Source organism: Mastigoproctus giganteus, chromosome 2 (genome assembly GCF_048544385.1).
Source record: "Mastigoproctus giganteus isolate SK-2022 chromosome 2, ASM4854438v1, whole genome shotgun sequence".
Classification (NCBI taxonomy): domain Eukaryota; kingdom Metazoa; phylum Arthropoda; class Arachnida; order Uropygi; family Thelyphonidae; genus Mastigoproctus; species Mastigoproctus giganteus.
Window position 1 is genome coordinate 206,482,263 of NC_143576.1, and position 18,491 is coordinate 206,500,753.

The 18,491-nt window shown below is 37.9% G+C and overlaps 1 protein-coding gene across 1 annotated transcript in view; it reads right to left on the reverse strand.

The window, feature by feature from the left end:
• Positions 1 to 18,491, reverse strand: part of LOC150089966 (tyrosine aminotransferase-like) — a 142,788-nt gene that overhangs the window by 19,779 nt on the left and 104,518 nt on the right. The window contains exons 6-10 of the mRNA XM_090368929.1: positions 17,254 to 17,445; positions 16,125 to 16,207; positions 10,267 to 10,336; positions 7,487 to 7,615; positions 1,469 to 1,552 (exon numbers count right to left, since the gene is read on the reverse strand). Of these exons, the coding sequence (XP_090225055.1) occupies positions 1,469 to 1,552; positions 7,487 to 7,615; positions 10,267 to 10,336; positions 16,125 to 16,207; positions 17,254 to 17,445 (558 nt within the window). The remainder of the gene's footprint in view (positions 1 to 1,468; positions 1,553 to 7,486; positions 7,616 to 10,266; positions 10,337 to 16,124; positions 16,208 to 17,253; positions 17,446 to 18,491) is intronic.

Consider the following 18,491-nt stretch of genomic DNA (forward strand, 5'->3'; position numbering starts at 1 on the left):
TCCTCTGCAATGTCCACTTGTAAATATTTTATATCAAAATAAATATTACAGCAGAAACTTGTTAATCTGTGTTCTGCTTAATCTATGGTCATCCATTGCTAAAAAAGGAATTTACATATATATTCAAAACAGAAATTAGAAAAATTTTTTTATTAAAAATTGTTAAAATCCTTTAATCTATTTAAACATCAGTTGAAAGCATTTTAAAACATTTTCTGTGTAATTTGCTATAAAGCCCAGGTAAATTATAGGTTTTTGCTTTTATTATATATAATGTTATCCTTTCTTTTATTAGTTTAAAGATTTTTTAATTAAATTTTAAATTGAATTAAAATTATCAAAATTTTAATTAGGAAAATTTTGATAAATAAAATTACAGAATACTTCTCTGTTTTATTATCTACAATAATCACAGTTTACAGTAATGTTAATTGGATATGGTCCTGTTTACTGTGAATTATGAAGATTAACTACTAGAAAATAATAAGGAAATTGATTTACTTCCTTACTTGCGAGAGAGATGTCGACGGCTACGTTCATCTACTACCTTTCTCCACCCAAAGCATTGTCCATGATGAGATGTTATTGCGGAAATGGTGTATTTCCTATATGCTCTTGATACTGTCGAATGGGGATAGTTAATTTCTGTACCATCCCCCCGCGATAGAGTGACCCTTGAGTCAGCCACCTACTATCATCCCTCATTCAAAGTTGGTTAACTCACAACGTTTATCCATACTGACATTGAATTACTGTCTACGTGAATGCAGTGTACCTATATACCTGCCAAGCAGTGAGTTCGTCCACTACCAAGATGGGTGATAGCATCGTGTTGCCTAGGATCCAGATATCCCCAGAATTCTGTCCTTTCTGTTTAATAGCTATCGTGATTATAAAAAAAAATTGATTATTCTAAAAATTTAAAATGCTTTAGTTTTAGAAGCTAGTGCCAAAGTTTAGAGCCATTAAATTGGCTGAGATGAAACAAAGATACAGGCCTCTTTAATGTAGTCATAAATCAATATTGTTTGCATCTCAAAATGATGATCATGTGTTAATTGACTTAGTATGGTGCTGACTTATCTTATCATACTTTTCTTCCTGTTATTTTCAGGTGGTAGCTGACCTTCATCAACCGGTGAAATACCACCACTTTGCTTATTGGAGGCTTGAAGTGGTGAAACCCATGTTCAGTCTCTAGAGCAAAGTTTACGGCATCCCCCTCACCCCATACTTCTCCTTCAACCCATGCACGGTACTAAGTACTATAGGTTTTGATACCTTTCGTGTTTGGGGTTTTCATAAAAAAAAAAAAAAAAAACTTGAGAAACAGAATTCCAAAATTATCACATAAATGAAAAGAAAGCTCCTTCGTTGTTTTAAATTTTATGTGAGTAGGTTAGCAAACATACCCTTTAGTTTACTAGGAAAATTAATTAGATTAAAGTGAAAAACTCTTGTCACATACCATCATATACATTGCTCCAGAAGGCATGGTAGGTCGTAACCCAGGTATCTTTGAGAGGATTGAGTATGATATTTCAGCATTTCTCTGTTCAAAAAAAAAAGTAAATAAATAAAATAGATATATGTATGTATACATTATAACAAAATTAGTCCTCTTAGTGCATATATTATGGGGACATTTATTTTTTCTCCCAGGTACATGAGTTTGAAAAAAAAAATCTCAATTTTTAGACACTTCCACAAAGATTTGCATCTTTGTGACTAACTACAACTGAATTCACCTAACTGGGAATAAACATATGAAACTTTGCCAGACAATTCAAGCTTCATATCATAAAAGTGGGACAGTCTGTCCCACCTAATTGAGAATATGTGAAACTGTCTTTGACAGTTTAATCGCATAAAATGAGAAAGCTTATTTTTTGACATAGGAGGGGTGATCAAAAAGTTCTTGGATTGACTCTTGCTGCATCATAACAAGTTGTGACTTGTCATTCAGTGGTTCATCTAGAGAGTAATGTTTGAAATCCTGCATATCTGCATTCAATCTGAATAAATGCACATTGAATTGGAGGTGTGTTTTGTGTTTCATCACATTTTAAAATAAGTTATTTTAATGAGCAGCAAATTTGCATCAATTTTAATGTCCAGTAGAGAAATGTGCAACAAAAATCAAAATTTTATTTTATAAATAGCGTTTTCAGCAATTTTCAATGGTTTGCGAAGTTTAAAGAGCGCCACTTGCCATCAGAGGTGATCCTCACTCTGGCCATTCTTCAACTTAAAACCAATTATTCAATCATTCATGATCTGATCAGGAGTGATCAATGTTTAACTAGAGACAGAGTTGCTACTGGAAATTTTTATTTCTTACAGGACATTAATTTGTTGAAATTGAAGTTAAACATAAAAAAGGCACCTGGGGTGGATGGGATCTATCCAGTTATATTAAAAGAGGCAACAAAGAAAGTAAACAGGCCCTTAGCCATGATTATGAGTGCATCCTTGGCCCCAGAGGAAGCCCCCACAGACTTGAGATGTGCAAATTTCGATGAAACACAAGCAGTTGCTCTTGACATCTCAAAGGCTTTCGATCGTGTTTGGCATAAAGGTCTTCTAAACAAGCTTCCATCTTATGGTCTGCCAACTGTTTTTTGTAATTGGTTATCCAGTTTTCTCTCTGACCACTCACTGAGGGTGATTGTAAATGGCTCTCTATCTTCTAACTTCTCCCACCAATGCTGGTATCCCTCAAGGTTCAGTTTGTTCCCCCACTCTTTTCCTCTTGTATATTAATGACCTTCTTCCATTGACCAGAAATCCTATCCATAGTTTTGCTGATGATAGCACATTTCATTCCACTTTCCAGTTTGAGAAAACTCGCCCTGCTCAATCAGCTTCAACTTCTCTAATATCCGCTACTAATTCCTTCAGTGCCAATCTCCAGGTAATTCTCCAGTGGGGCAAAGACAACTTAGTTGATTTCAATCCTTCTAAAACACAGTGCTGTCTTATATCTCGCAAAAAGGATTGTTCTGCTACTATGCTTATCTTTGGTGACACTCCGATTTCTAGGCAAAATGATATATCTCTTTTGGGGATTACCCTGACTTCTAATCTCTCTTGGCACAAGCATATTACAAATATTGTTTCCTCTGCATCTAAAAAACTTGGTTTTCTCTTTCACTCTCTGCGTTACTTTTCTTCCAAACAGCTGTTCACTCTGTACAAATCGCAATACACCCTGCCATGGAATGTTGTTTCCACATCTGGGGCAGTGCCCCCAAAACCTTTCAGGCTTCTAGATTCCATTCAGAAGAGGGCAGTTAGTTTAATTAATGACTCATCTCTAACAGGGTCTCTCCACTCTCTGTCTCATAGACATTCTGTTTCTGCTGCATGCCTTTTCTACAGATACTTCCACTGGCACTGTTCTTCTGAATTGTCTTCTATAATTCCTGCTCTTTCAAAACAGTTCAAACATGTGCTACCACCAGCCAACATCCATTTACTGTCCAACTTCAAACTCACAGAACCAACTTTTCATCTTCCTCGTTTATTCATTAAACTGCCGTTTTCTGGAACAACCTTCCTTCATATGTATTTCCTGAAAATTAGTCTACAAAAGTTCAAGTCTAATGTCAACAAATATCTTCTTTCGTCTTCTCAACTTCCAACCCATGCACGGTACTAAGTACTATAGGTTCTAATACCCGTCGTGTTTGGGACATTCATTAAAAAAAAAAAAAATGTATCCCCAATTCACAAAGGGGGTTCCAAGCGTGACACAAATAATTATAGACCTGCTAGTTTAACTTCTGTTCTGGGGAAAATAATGGAGTCTCTGCTTAAAGAAGCACTGCAGGATCATCTAGACAAGACTGCAGTTATAGGTCAGACACAGAATGGGTTTAAGGGGAAGTTTTGTCTATCAAATTTGATTGGATACTATGATGTGGTCACAAAGAACGGGATGAAAAAATTTATTTTGATATCATATACTTGGATTTCAGAAAAGCTTTTGATATGGTTGTACATGGAAGACTGCTGTACAAATTGGAGTGGTACAGCATTAAGGGCAAGTTGCTACATTGGATAAAGAAATGGTTGAGTGGGAGGTGACAGAGAGTTGTAATAAGTGGTAATAAATGGACACTGCTCTTCATGGACTAATGTTATTAGTAGTGTCCCCCAGGATTCAGTGCTTGGCCCATTGTTTTGTGTATTTATCAGTGATATCGATGAAAGTATATCAGGCTTAATGTCCAAGTTGGCAGGGTTGTTAATGACAGTAAAGACAGTATGCTACTGCAACAGGATCTAGAAAAGCTGGGCAGATAGGCTGAGAAGTGGCAACTGAAGTTTAACATTGACAAATGCAACATACTACATATGGGTAGCAGTAACTCAAGAGAAACGTATCACTGTGTGGTACTACACTGACAGTGGTAGAGAATGAAAAGGACCTGGGGTAATTGTGCAGTCAGATATGAAGTTTTCTGAGCAGTGCAGATGGTGTGAAAGAGTAGCTCATGGTGTCTTATCAATGATATACAGGAGTTTTTCTAGCAGGGGTAAGGAGTTAATTATCCCTTTGTATAAGGAAATGGTCAGGCCACACCTTGAGTACTGTGTACAGGTCTGGAGGCCTCATTTTAGGAAGGATGTAGCATTGCTAGAATGAGTACAAAGAAGGAAGGGCAACAAGATTGGTGAGAGGAACAAAGGGGTGCTCTTACCAAAAAAGGCTTAAGTTCTGAAAGGTGCAGCATTTGGAGGCTAGGCACATGCGAGGTGATATGATTAAGGTGTATAAGGCCTTGAATGGTTTGAGCAGGCTCAATGCTGATGGGATTCTGCCACTTGCTCAGATTATGAACCTTAGCAGGCATAGGTTTAAATTGAGGAAAGACTGCTGCAGAATAGATGTGCGGAAGTTTGCCTTTAGCCAGAGGGTAGTTGATTGCCGGAACAGACTTCCATGTTGTTGTGGAAGTTGATAACTTAAATTAATTTAAGGCTGAACTAGACAAACATTTGGGGACCGGATTGGTGAAATGGGAAGGGTTTTTTTTTTTTTTTTTTTGGCTGATGCTGTAGAAGCTTGCTTTCTTGCATTATATGTCTCAACTAATGCTAATTTTATACAAGATTTAGGAGTGTGATGTGTTTCAGCCTAATTTGTGCCTCATCCTGCCCAACGAGCACAAAGAGTGGCAAATTCTCATGTCAGTATCTTGGTCAATGTGCTGCTGATCCACACTATTTCTTCCATTGTAACTGTTGATGAATCATGGGTATAGCTATGACTCAGAAATAATGGCCCAGTCCTCTCAATGGAAGGCTCCATTTTCTCCAAGACCAAAAAAAAACTCTCAGGGAATATCAAAGGTGACCCTCACATTAGGTGATCAACAGTAGCTAATTTCCAACAAAACATTGATTTGATACACAATATAGTAATGACAGATGGGCAGTTATTAATCCACAAAGTAGTGCAGGCTATAAGCTTCTCATGAATTGGTATAAAATGTTATGACAAAAGAATTGGGCTTATCAAAAGTTTCTGCAAGGTGTGTCCAGCAGATTCTGACACCTGATCAAAAAACATGGCCAGTGCCAGTCACCCTCAGAATTGTTTTCAATTCTTAAGGAGTTGGAATTATGAAGAAAATTGGGAATATATTTTGGCAAGATTTGTAATAACCGTGGATGAGACATGAATTGTTACTGTCAGCTTGAATCATAGTGGCGATCCAAACAATGGAAACATTGAAGTTCATTGCCTCCAAGGAAGGCAAAACCGATTCCAAATCAAAGTGGCAGTCCAAACAATGGAAACATTCGTCCACTGCCTTCAAGAAAGCCAAGAACAGTTCCATTGGCTTGAAAGGTGATGTCTGCAATATTTTGGGATTCCAAAGGAATGATAATAGCAGACTGTTATTCCAACAATAATTGCAATTGAGGAACCAACACACACCTTATTGTGGAGGCAGTTATTTTACAATTTGATGAGCAATGCTGAACTTATAACATGGTTAATGTACATTGGCCTGTTTCCAAAGTGTACTGCTGATGTTCTCCCTCCCTCTCCCTTTCTTTTTTTACCTCCCCATTTTTATCTTTCTTAGCCATTGTGCACAATCCACATTGGTTTGTTGATAGTGCACATCTAACATTTTCTAGTTTTCTGTAATATAATGGTTGGTATTCCATACCGTCGTACCCAAGTGGTCAGGTGCACGGGTGCATAAGTACACGTGCCTTGAGTGATCCAGGTTCAAGCCCGTGACTGCTGAATATGGTGCTGTTTCTTGTATTCTCTCTACCTTGTGAACTCCTCTGACTGTGTGGTTGTCCCAGAGTATAAACAGAAAATTTATTTTATTTATTTAAAGTTGGTAATGATGCATATCACTCCGAAAACCTTTGCATATAGTTTTGTTTTTATTTCTTTCAGTGCTTTACTACTTTTTATCATTTTTATTATTTATCTGTATATTCTTATTCATTTTAGTATTTATCTGTACATTGTTATCACTTTTATTTCTATGTGTTTTAGCTTTTATTCTTTGAAAATTTTCTGTTACACTGTACTTTATTTTAATAAAGTTTTATTTCTTACATTTTGTTGGTAGTTGCAAGATATTTCAGAATATTGGATTGTTTCAACAATTTGAACCATAACAAGGGAATGCTGTGCTTATTACCTATTACATCAGTTATGAGATGCTATCTCATAACTGAAGTGTACAAAAAAGGAATGCTGGTCTTGTTTCACCAAGACAATGCTTGCTCACATAGCAGTGACAGCGACTAAAATACATTAGTGCGGATTTGTCATACATCCACCCTATTCACTGGATCTGGCCCAATTGCGCTTCTTTCTGCTTCCCTGAACTGAAATTTCACTTTGCTGGAAATTTCAAAAAAGGAGGTTATTTCAATGATAGAAACATATTAGTATTAGTAGTGGCAAATGGTGCAAGAAAGCAAAGGTCAAGACCTCTTTGAGTCATTCATGTAAGAGTAGGATAACCTTGTTGAAGCATTGCCGGAACAAGTATGCAGTTCCAAGGAGACTACACCAATGAAAAATAATGACCACTGTTTAATAGTCAGGCCATTAACTATTCAATAAAGCATCCAGGTGGGATTGGTTAGAATAAGTAACAAAGCCACAAAGCCAATATACTGTATCATAGTTGTGCACATAATCTTTAGTCAGTTTGCCTGTTTTTAAAAATGAAAAACGAGTCCTGACAACAAACCATACCCATGTCTGAGACCCATTAACTTGCCCATGGTTTTATAAAAGCCTATAAAAGTCTTTTCTGTGGGGCATGCAAGAATATAGCAGCTGTGTTAGCCAAGAAGGACCAAGTTAGGGAAATGTTCAAGATCCAAATATTGTTTAATATTAACTCTTCAGCTGAATTCATTTCCATTAAATGTGTATATTCAGTATCAAATAACAATTAAGTATGAAGGAGGAATTAATATAATCTGTTCTTACTTGTACAATTCCAATACAATCTTCAAAGAATGCCTGAGGCGTACTGCTGAGTATTGCTGGAAGTGCTCCCTGAATTATTGTATTACTTCCAATGATTCGTTGACTGAGAGACTGTAGCCCTTTACGAATCTAAACAATTATAATGAAAAAATTTGCATGTTTCACTGTACAGTGCTGTATAACTTCATTTATGAGAAGAAATAAGAGTGATTTTGTAAGAAAATAAATGAGGAATCAGTGCAATATAATATGATGATACCTCATAACCTAATTCTTTGGTGCAGACACAAACAACTATGTGACAACTATTAAATTTCCAAATAGTTTTGTTTTGTTTTTTTTTTTTTTCAAATAGAAAGCTATAATAATTATCTCAAAACAAGTTAAAATGGAAACATTTCCAGGAATTAAAAATAGGATATTTTTAATTTCAAGAAATTTCAGACTGAAGTACTATGCACAACCACTTCATGCTTCTGCATTATATTTACAGCCAACTATACATTGTCCAATCAAAACATTATGACACCAACTAAATAAATAGTGGGTGTATCCTCTTGCTCAGTGCTGTAGTCGTAAAATTAGCAGAAGGTATACTCTGATTGTTATGAAAAGAAGAGAGTATACTGTGCATATATATACAGCATATTTACTTACTTGTATATGGCATATATATTAAAAATAATAAAACTGAGTATTGCCTAAGAATCAAATTCTAATAAATTTATTTTTTACTTTTCGGTAAATATTTTAATAATATTTGTTTTTTCAAGTCTTTCAAATCAAAAACCAGAAGGTATATGCTATTCACCTAAAAAAATCCAGAGGGTATACAGCATATACCCTCCACTACAGCCCTGCTCTTGCTGCCAGTACTACTGTTACATGGTGAGGCATGGACTCTGTAAGGCCTCTGAACATTACAGGAAGTATATTGTACCATGTCACTAGGATTGCATCCTGTAGATCTGCAATAATCTGTGGAATAAGATCCAAATGCTGGATCTATCAATCCATGTAATCCCAAAGGTGTTCTATGAGATTCATATCTGGAAAATTCAGCGGCTGAGGTAGCATCTGGATGTCGCTTTCTTGTTTAGCAAACTACCCTCGAACAATACCAGCAATGTGGCAGGTCATGTTATCATGCTGAAACATACCTCTGCCATCCAGGAAGACAGACACCACAAAAGAGTGTACTTTATCACCCACAGTGGGGTAGGTATCTTTTAGCATTCAGAGTGCAGAATATCCTCCTTATCAAAACACTGTTGCTACCTGTTTCTATCGGACTAGACCATCAAACTGATTCCTCTTGGCAGCTTGTCACCATACCTTCCATCTATTATCCATATAGCACAGCAGAAAAAGGCAACTCTTCCAGTCAATGATGCCATTCAGATGCAAACTTTAGGCATTTAACATTGTTGATGTGAATCTGTAAGCACAGATACCTTGACTGGATGCCTATTCTGCAGGCCCATGTAGTGGAAGGTTCATTGGATCATGGTCTTAGAAGCACTGCTGGTTGTCCCCTGATTATAGTTCATGGTCAGTTCAGCCATTCCACCATTTTCCGTCTATCAACTTGCACAAAGTGGGACAGCCTACATTCGCCACAACCATCGATGAGGTGCAGATGCCTACCACTGATCCGATGACTGCTACTCTGTCCATTCTTGGAGCAAACTACAGCACTCCACAAACAGCCCACAAGATTAGAAATTTCCATAATACTGCCACCCTTCAAATGGTCTTGACAATCATACCTTTTTTGAAGTCTGTCAGATCACATCCCTTGCCCATGTTGATCAAGTACTTCATATGAATTGCATTCCATGAACCTGCACCAACCCATTGTGTCACATTCGCCAGTTCTCACTGAGATGTATGCCACCAGGTGGGAAAGAATAGCCGATTTCTTAAACACAAGGTAGGTCATATTTTGACTGGACAGTGTGAACAGTGTATATGCTTAGCAGATTGGCTCAATATTAAAATACTTTCAACCAATTTTTTTAATATTATAACATTTTAGTTGTCATCTTAATCAGCCTCATTTTAAAGCCAGATTTAAAATTTTATTTTTATCAAAAGAATGTTTACTAGCAAAATATCAGAGCACAAACAAGATAAAATAAGTTTTGGATGACAATGGGCTTGCATGTGAAACTAAACTGACTGAATTGAATAAACTGTGAGCTTAAACATATAATTTATCCAGTGCTTGGACGAAGAAACTGAGGTGTAACCTAACTTGGTTAACAAGGTTTTCATGTTATCTGATTCTCCCAGATAAGATGAAAACCAGTGTGAAAGAACCACATTTCCTACGACCAACAACTTACATCCCAGCCACACTTCATTTTTGACCAGTGTGTTATCCTTTGTGCTTTATACATGCATATTCATTGTCATTTTCTGTTTACCAATCTTTGGTGCTCATAAAATTCATCCACTTGTGAATTGTAATTGAATATTTCCACAGGTTCCTGCGAAAGCTCCAATTAATGACCAGGGCAGTATTTACTTGGGTGCAGTTGCTATGCGCAGGAGCCAACAACATAATTACTATTTGTTTGAGGACCCCCTGCAATGTTATTTTTAGGCATTATAAATGTTTGTGTATCTGTGTCCCAGACTACCTAAATCCAGCAATGTTTGTGACACTTACAATCTGGAAATGTTTTGTGGATAATAAATAATACAGTCAGTACATCAGTAATACAGATTGAAATTAGCTTTGAAAATTTAGTCCATGAATTTCTTAAAGAACTTACTGTTTTCTGGAATATACCATTTCTGTCGTGGATTAGTATCCAACCCATTCTCCATCCTGGAACTAAGAACCTATAAAAAAGATTATAAAGAAACAATAAAATCTCATAAAAATAAGCTTAAATTATCTTTAGAATTGCTTAATCACTACATTATACATTAAATTATGAATCAACAGGGATTACCTTTATTTTAGATATAGGAAGCTTCTTTTCCAACCTGTAGCTTGACTTTAGAGTTAAATTTAGGGGTCTAAAAAAATTGGATATGGGGGGGGATTATTCTCTACATTCCTTAAGTCGGACTTAAGGAATGTAGAGAATAAAAGAAATTTAACTCTAAAGTCAAGCTACAGGACCAAAAGAAATAATCGGTCCATATTTATTAAGCAGTTTAGATCTTCAAAAATCTAATTTTATGCCAATCCATGTAATGGTTTCCTTGCTGCCAGAGGTATGGTGTTTGAAGACAGAAGTCTTGAGCGCTCATTGTTGAGACCATACAATCTGAACACTACGGTTCTGACAGTGGGGAAGAGGTCCCACATGTTTTGCAAAATTGATATCGCCTTCCCCAAGAATTATTAGCGAGTTGGACTAGGAGAGTTGGTTGGAAAAGAAGCTTCCTATATCTAAAATAAAGGTAATCCCTGTTGATTCATAATATAATAGAATATAGGAATTATCGAGCACTTAATAGCTCTCTATTATCAAAAATTATATATTAAAGTATACCCATATCATATACACTGAGTGAACAGAAATCATGGGAATACCTACCTAGTAACGGATAGGCCCACCTTTCATCCGGATAAGAGCAGTCATGTGGCAAGGCTTGAGTTCACTAGTTCACAAAAGCATTCCACAGGTATTTCCATCCATGCATACTGCACTGCCGGCCATAATTCCATGGCATTACTAGGTAGAGGATCAAAAAATCAAATGGACCTTTCCACAGCATCCCGAAGATGCTCCACAGGGTTCATGCCCGGTGAACTGGGAGCCATTCCACAGTGGTAAAAATCTGCGGAATTCTCTTCAAACCATGTTCTAGTCACCACGGCTCTGTGGCAAAGTGCATTGTCCTACTGGAAGAGTCCACTGCCCTGTGGGTGCACGATGACCATGAAGGAATGCAGATGGTCTACAAGGAAGGACACATAACCTGGACCATTCAGAGATGCATCTAGATGTACCAGAGATCCCTAAGTGTGCCAGTTGAACATGCCCTAGACCATTACCGACCATCCACCTGCCTGAACATGTTGACATGACGGGTGCATAGCTTCGTGCAGTTTCCGCCAGATATGCACCCACTCAAAATAACTGGAAATGGGACTCATCGGACCAGGAGACCCGTCTCCACTCATCCAAGGTCCAGTGCCGATGTTCTTTTTCCCAGTTGAGGAATAGAGTCCTGTGTCGTGGTGTTAGCAATGGGACTGGTGAGTCGACGGCTCCTATAACCTATATCAGCTAATGATCGCCTGATAGTCTTGGCGGAGATGTTTCTGGCACCAACCCAATTGAAGTCAGCAGTGATTTGTGCCATTGTTCTCCATTTGGCTAAAAAAAATGCAAGACAGACGTCAACGGCCACATTCATCCACCACCTTTCTCCACCCACAGTGCTGTCCATGAGCTGTTATTCCCGATACACTCCTCATACTGTCGAATGGGGACAGTGCAATTTCTGGACCACCTCCATGATAGAGTGACCCATGCATTGGACACCCACTATCATCCCTCTTTCAAAGTCGGTTTACTCACGACGTTTATCCATACTGACATCAAATTACTGTATGTGAATGCAGTGATGCAGTGTACCTATACAGGATGTCTCAAAAATACATGGCATAACTTCAGGAATGAGTTCCTCATATGTACACAATAAAAATATTTTATATCAACATAGCTCCAGAAATGCTTGGTTCCCGAGTTATTAACCAGAATGTCTTATCTCCCGCAGCTGATTTCCTTCATCACAAGGTACTGACAGAATCTGGTGGTTTTCCATTCTGGCCATGTACTCAAATCAGGAGCAAGTGGATATGCACTTTACGTACGGTTTGGCGGATGGCAATGCTCTGGAGGCTCGTCGTTTGTACCACAAAAGGTTCCCAGAACGAAGATGTGCAACGGGTACAGTCCTTGTCACCAGCAGATTATCCTGCGCGAGTAATGTTCTGCCAGTGGTTCTTGCAGCAGTATGGTACAACTCCTCACTTTCCTGCCTTAGTGATATTCACAGATGAAACACAGTTCACACGAGACGGAATCCAAAACTTTCACAATCAGCATGTACGGGCTGAGGAAAACCCACATGCAATTCTTCCATCACATCACCAACAGCAGTTCAGCCTCAACAGGCAGGTGTTTTTGGTGATAAGTTAATTGGGCCCCATGTACTTCCAAACAAACTCACAGGGCAGGTGTATAGAAACTTTCTGGAAAACAACATGCCTGATTTCTTGGACGACACGCCACTGATCATTCGTCAACAAGCCTTCATGCCATCATTGGTGCTCCCACAGATTTCAGCCACGTAGCCCGCAATTACCTGAATCGAAGGTTTCCTGGTCGGTAGATAGGTAGAGGTGGACTAACTGCCTGGCCTCCACGCTCACATGATTTAAACTCACTAGATTTCTTCTTGTGGGGCCATTTAAAATCATTGGTGTATTCGACTCCGGTAGCTGATGTGGAAACTCCACAATCGAATTGTGGCAGGTTGTGAGACAATATGAAACATGCCAGGAATTTGGCATCGTCTTTGCCAGTCCATGAGACGTCGATGTGAGGCCTGTATTCAGGCAGAAGGTGGACATTTTGAACAATTACTATAAGGTGATGTGAACAGTTAAGTGTCATAGACAGACCTTCAAAACTCGGAAATCAAGCATTTCCGGAACTATGTTGATATAAAATATTTTTATTGTCTACATATGGGGAACTCATTCCTGAAGTTATGCCGTGTATTTTTGAGACACCCTGTATACTTGCCAAGCGGTGGGTTCGTCCACTAGCGAGAGGAGTGACAGTGTTGCATTGCCCAGCACTAGGTATCCCATCAATTCTCTCCTTTCAGTGTACTTCTCTTACAAGCAACATATTTTTGCCAAATGGTAAAGGTACTGGAAACTTTCCAATACACTACACTACTGTTTAGTACTTTTTTCACCTTGGGAGAAAGGAAAATGGAAAAAATTACACTGCTCGATCTGATGAGCTAGGTATTTCACTATGCTATATAGTGAGGAACTCTTTCAACAAATATACTTTTGTGAGGTGAGTTGTCATGTAGCCTATCAGTTAGCAAAGTGATTATAATTACAATTGTTTCACACCATTTAGAAAAGGCATTAGTTCGACTCCTTGGCAGAAGAAACTTTTATTGGCTTCTAATAATGATGGGTTAGTCTCGGAGGAAGTTGCGTGGTTTTATTACCAAAACACTGATTTTCATCCAGCAAAGGGAGAAAGGAAAATGGAAAAAATTGCAGTGCTGAATCTGATGAGCTAGGTGTATCGCTAATGCTGTATAGTGTGAAACTCTTTCAACAGATGTGCATTTGTGAGGTGAGTTGTCATGTAGCCTATCAGTTAGCAAAGTGATTATAATCGCCATTGTTTCACATAATGTAGAAAAGGCATGAATTCGACTCCTCGGCAAAATTAACTTATTGGCTTCTTGTAATAATATTGCCGGGTTAGTGTCAGAGGAAGTTGTATGGTTTTACTACAAAAACACGGATTTTCATCCAGCAAACAGACAAACTGACTGAAGGATATGTGCTCTTATAGACACAATGTACTGATGTCTCTTAACCTTAGTGTTGCTTTGGCGATTAATACACAAATATTGCCATGTAGCAAAAGTTAGTCCAGTTAGGCCCACTTCTCTGGCCTTATTCTGAGTGTGATCCCCAAAAACAGTAAAACCCAGTGTTTATATCATGTTGAAGTTGAGAGGCGATCACTTCCCAGATTATCATTGACACTTGCATAGCCATTATGGAAGCATTTATATCCCTGTTGTGCTTCGCTAGTTCTCTGAATTCTCACTTTATGCTTGTTGTAATTGTAAGAATTCTTTTTAAAATTTTTAAAAGAACAAAAATGTGATGGTGCAGTTCCTTCATTTTGGGTTGTGTGAATTTTAAATCGCCCTGTAGCATGGCCACTTTTTGCTGTATGACGGGCTCAACCCTAGTGTGTATCTGATGTGTGTAGCAGTTTCTTGTGTTTCGGCCGCATATTTTGAAATGGGTGAAGGCACATATCTTGTACAGCAGGCCTCATTCGTCACAGAACTTAGTAAGGAACATAGTGTTCTATACACTTGTACTGAACAACTTGTTCATAAAGTCTTGAAGAAGTGCATGGACTCTGAATAAGAGAGGGACGCATTTCTTGTTCCTATAAGATCCTGCACACAAAAACCATTATATTCTGCATGTGTTTCTACACACTGTGTTGGGTATGTGTTAAGCAGCAAAGCAACTTACGCTGTGAGGCATCAGTATATTATGCCTAATTGCGTGTATTTTTCGTTAGGTTTCCTGTTTACTAGATGAAGAACCCAAGTTTCCAGGAGAAAAAGTATGCAACCATCGCATGAGACTGACTAATTCAGCCGCATAAAAAAAGACCAAAAAAAAATAAAATAAAATAAATAAAAACCATTAGGCCACCTGAATATTTAAATTCATCTGCCGTGCATTGTGTATTATGTCTGTTCTGTGGTCAATTTGCCTGTTTTGCTGGACAAAAAACCTCCAGTTTCTGGGGGGGGGGGAGGGGAAACCTTGCTATCTACGCCTGAGACCGACTAACTCAGCCACGGAGTGAAAAAAGCCCATTAAAGTTCCTCGCGCCATCAACAGGATTCGAACCCGAGCCTTTTCCACCCGGTGTGGGGAGGACGGTGACGATACCACTGTGCTACCCACGCTGACGAAAAAAAAGACAATAAAAATCACGTTATTAACAGGATTAAAACTCAGGCCTTTTACACCCGATGTGGGAGGGCGATTATTATAGCCACTGTGGGACCCGCGAGGGCTGACTTTCTACTTGAATCATTGTTAACTGTGTCCATTATTGCTCCCATGAAGTCAAAATTGTGTATAGCTTATTGTGGGCAACATACACATGACAGAGGCAAATTGACCAATTTCACGTAATCCTCAATTGATGGAAAGAACTGTAAGTCCATCAAGTTGACGAAAAGAACTGTAAGTCCATCAAGTTGACGACGACGATTTGGATGTTTTTGTAATAATACCTGGCAACCGCAATAACATTTCACTGCATTCGCTCAATAACAGATGCATATCACCTGGTCAGCTTCAACTGTATTTCATGATATTTCGCTGAGAAACTCGACTTTATAATCCAGCAACACAGATAATGACTACATAAAAAGCAGACAATTTACAGATACAATTCAGTGATGCTTCATCGCCTTAGTTGACTTTGGCGTGAAAACAAACAACTGTTTGCAAAATTAATTAAGATACTTTACCTATCCTTATAAATTGCTCTCATATTCCACTGTCCGGACCATTTGGCTAACATGCAATTTATAGTAATAACACATGTGCACTGATGTGAAAGCATTTCAGACATGATAAAAAAATCATAAAGATAGAAGGTTAGAAACAATAAAAAATTTTAAAAAAGTAATGATTCTCAGTAAAGCTCGAGTTCAATGCCGTTTTTATTTAATATCAGAAAGCTGATTAATATAAAATAGCGCATAATATGTATTGTTATTAAAAAGAATGGCACTTCCCATTGCAATGGAGTATTAATAAATGGATTATTATTGTAGAACAGAAGCATAAGTGAGTACACACCTTTTTGTCAGGCCTCCACATGAAAGTACAGGAACTTGTTTTGACAGGGAAGCAATCGGGTAGAATTCCTCTTGAGGAAATACCTGCATAAAGAATGACAAAAGTTGTTTCTAGTTATCCACCTTCTCTTTAACAATTATTTTTGTATGGGTAACTATAAAGAACATTTATTTCTAACGTAAATGCATCTTATGCGGAAATATAATAAATAGACTGTAAGTTTTATTATTTGCTAATGGATACCATTCCAGAAATTCCCTACCAGCAAAGATACCGAAAACTAATGAGCTTATGACTGCGTCTCTACTAACAGTCTGCAAAACAAAGATATGGTCACATTAAAAATAATGCTGATAATTTTTTTACAAAACTATATTTATTTTGCAGCATGAAAAAGCAGGTTATCTTTTATTGTATTATTGGCATCGTCTTCTCACAGGTATGTTGCTGTATCAGTCATCAAACATGGTTGCATTCATGAATGCTTATCAGAAGGGGAACATTCCAGAATGCCAAGTGGGGTAATAGCTGTTGTTGTTATTGAATTTTAGAGCATCGGCAACTAAGGCCATGTTGCTCCGTGTATACTGTCTGTGTGTGTGTGTGTTCTGCGGTCTTTTCCACCCAGTGTGGAGAGGACGGTGATCCTACCAACTGTGCTACCCACGAAGGCGCGAGGTAGTGGCTGAGATCGGCCTGTTCATCGTCTGTAGATGTAATCGGTTGGATTAGACGACCATGTTTTGGTTGATAGCATAGAATTGTCCCCATAAACCTCTTGTAGCCGCTTATGGATTTTGCCAATAGTCTCCTCACACCCCAGGAACTCAATACCAGCACACTGTTTCTGATGGACGGAGGCAGCATGTTTGATGACTGTTACATAAACATCACCTACAGTTGGCGATGTCATCGTAAGAGGTAGGTACATACAATGTACAGATGTACAGCTACAATGTCGGTATTACTTTCCGAATAACCCTAGTTATTGTTGTTATTGTTATTTGGTTTTTAGAGGCATTAGCAACTAAGGCCATATTGCTCCATACCCCAGTTATATGCTGTAATACCTTTACCTTGCGCCATATATCTCACAAAAGAAACTAGGTACACTAAAATACATACTTACAAAGTAATCGTAAATCTCATCTGCAATGATCGGAATGAAATTTCTTGCTGCAACTGACAAGATATTCTTTAGGTGCCGTCTTGAGAAAACTGAACCACAAGGATTTGAAGGGTTATTGATTACAATGGCAGCTGTTTGACTATCAATCTGGGATTCTAGATCGTCAAGGTCTATCTCCCAATTCCAGTCAGGCTGAAAAGAGAAGAAAATGTTTTAAAGTATCATTTTCAAAAATACGTTGGACAGTGTTCACGGCAGAATAGCAGCAAACCTCCACATGATATAATGTAATTTACTGACCACCATTACAAACAGCAATATACAGAGCCAACATCAGTAATTCTAATAAATAACAAGTAATATTAAAAAAAAAAAAAAAAAAAAAAAAAAGATTCATATGTAATGGCAAAAAAGGCCAAACGAGAATAATGTGTAATTATTAAGAAAAGACGTTGTTGTTATTGGATTTAGACACATCACCGACTTAGACCATACTGTGCGGTATATATATTATGCCTGTAAACTGCCTGTAATCTGTGGTCAATCTGCCTGTTTGCTGGACAAAAAACTCGAGTTTCCAGGTAAAAAAAATGCAATACTTGCCTGAGACCGACTAACTCAGCCACATTGCGAAAAAACATGTTCATAAAAAAGATTCACCACTCGCTGTGAACGGTGCTTATATGCACTGTGCTACCAACGAGGGCCAAGAAAACCCAATAATGCTAATTAAAAAAAAACCTAAACTAATATAAGAAAATACGGTTCATAAATAGTAGTAGTAATTTAAAATTAAAATATGTCTTATTATTATTATTAGCAATATGGTGCAAGGAAGCCTGAGGCTTATGCTGCACCAGCAGAAAATATTCTGAATTACCCTGAGAGAGAGAGAGAGAGAGAGAGAGAGAGAGAGAGAGAGAGAGAGAGAGAGAGAGAGAGAGAGAGAGAAAAGTAGAAGGGAATCTCCAAGAAAAAGAAGAATGATGATATCCAGCTCAGGACCCTGGGTATAGGGCTTACAATACCGAGATCCCGGTCATTTTTTTCCGGTATTCAAATACCGGTATTGATACAAAAATACCGGTTTTTCGGTACTTAATTAAAAAAAAAATAGTTTATAATTTAATCACATAAAGGTTATAAAATCACCTTTGTGTGATTATGACGTCCTTATCTCTACTAGCAAATGTTCAATAAATCATCGATAGGACACCGTGCAACCTGTCCACAATTCT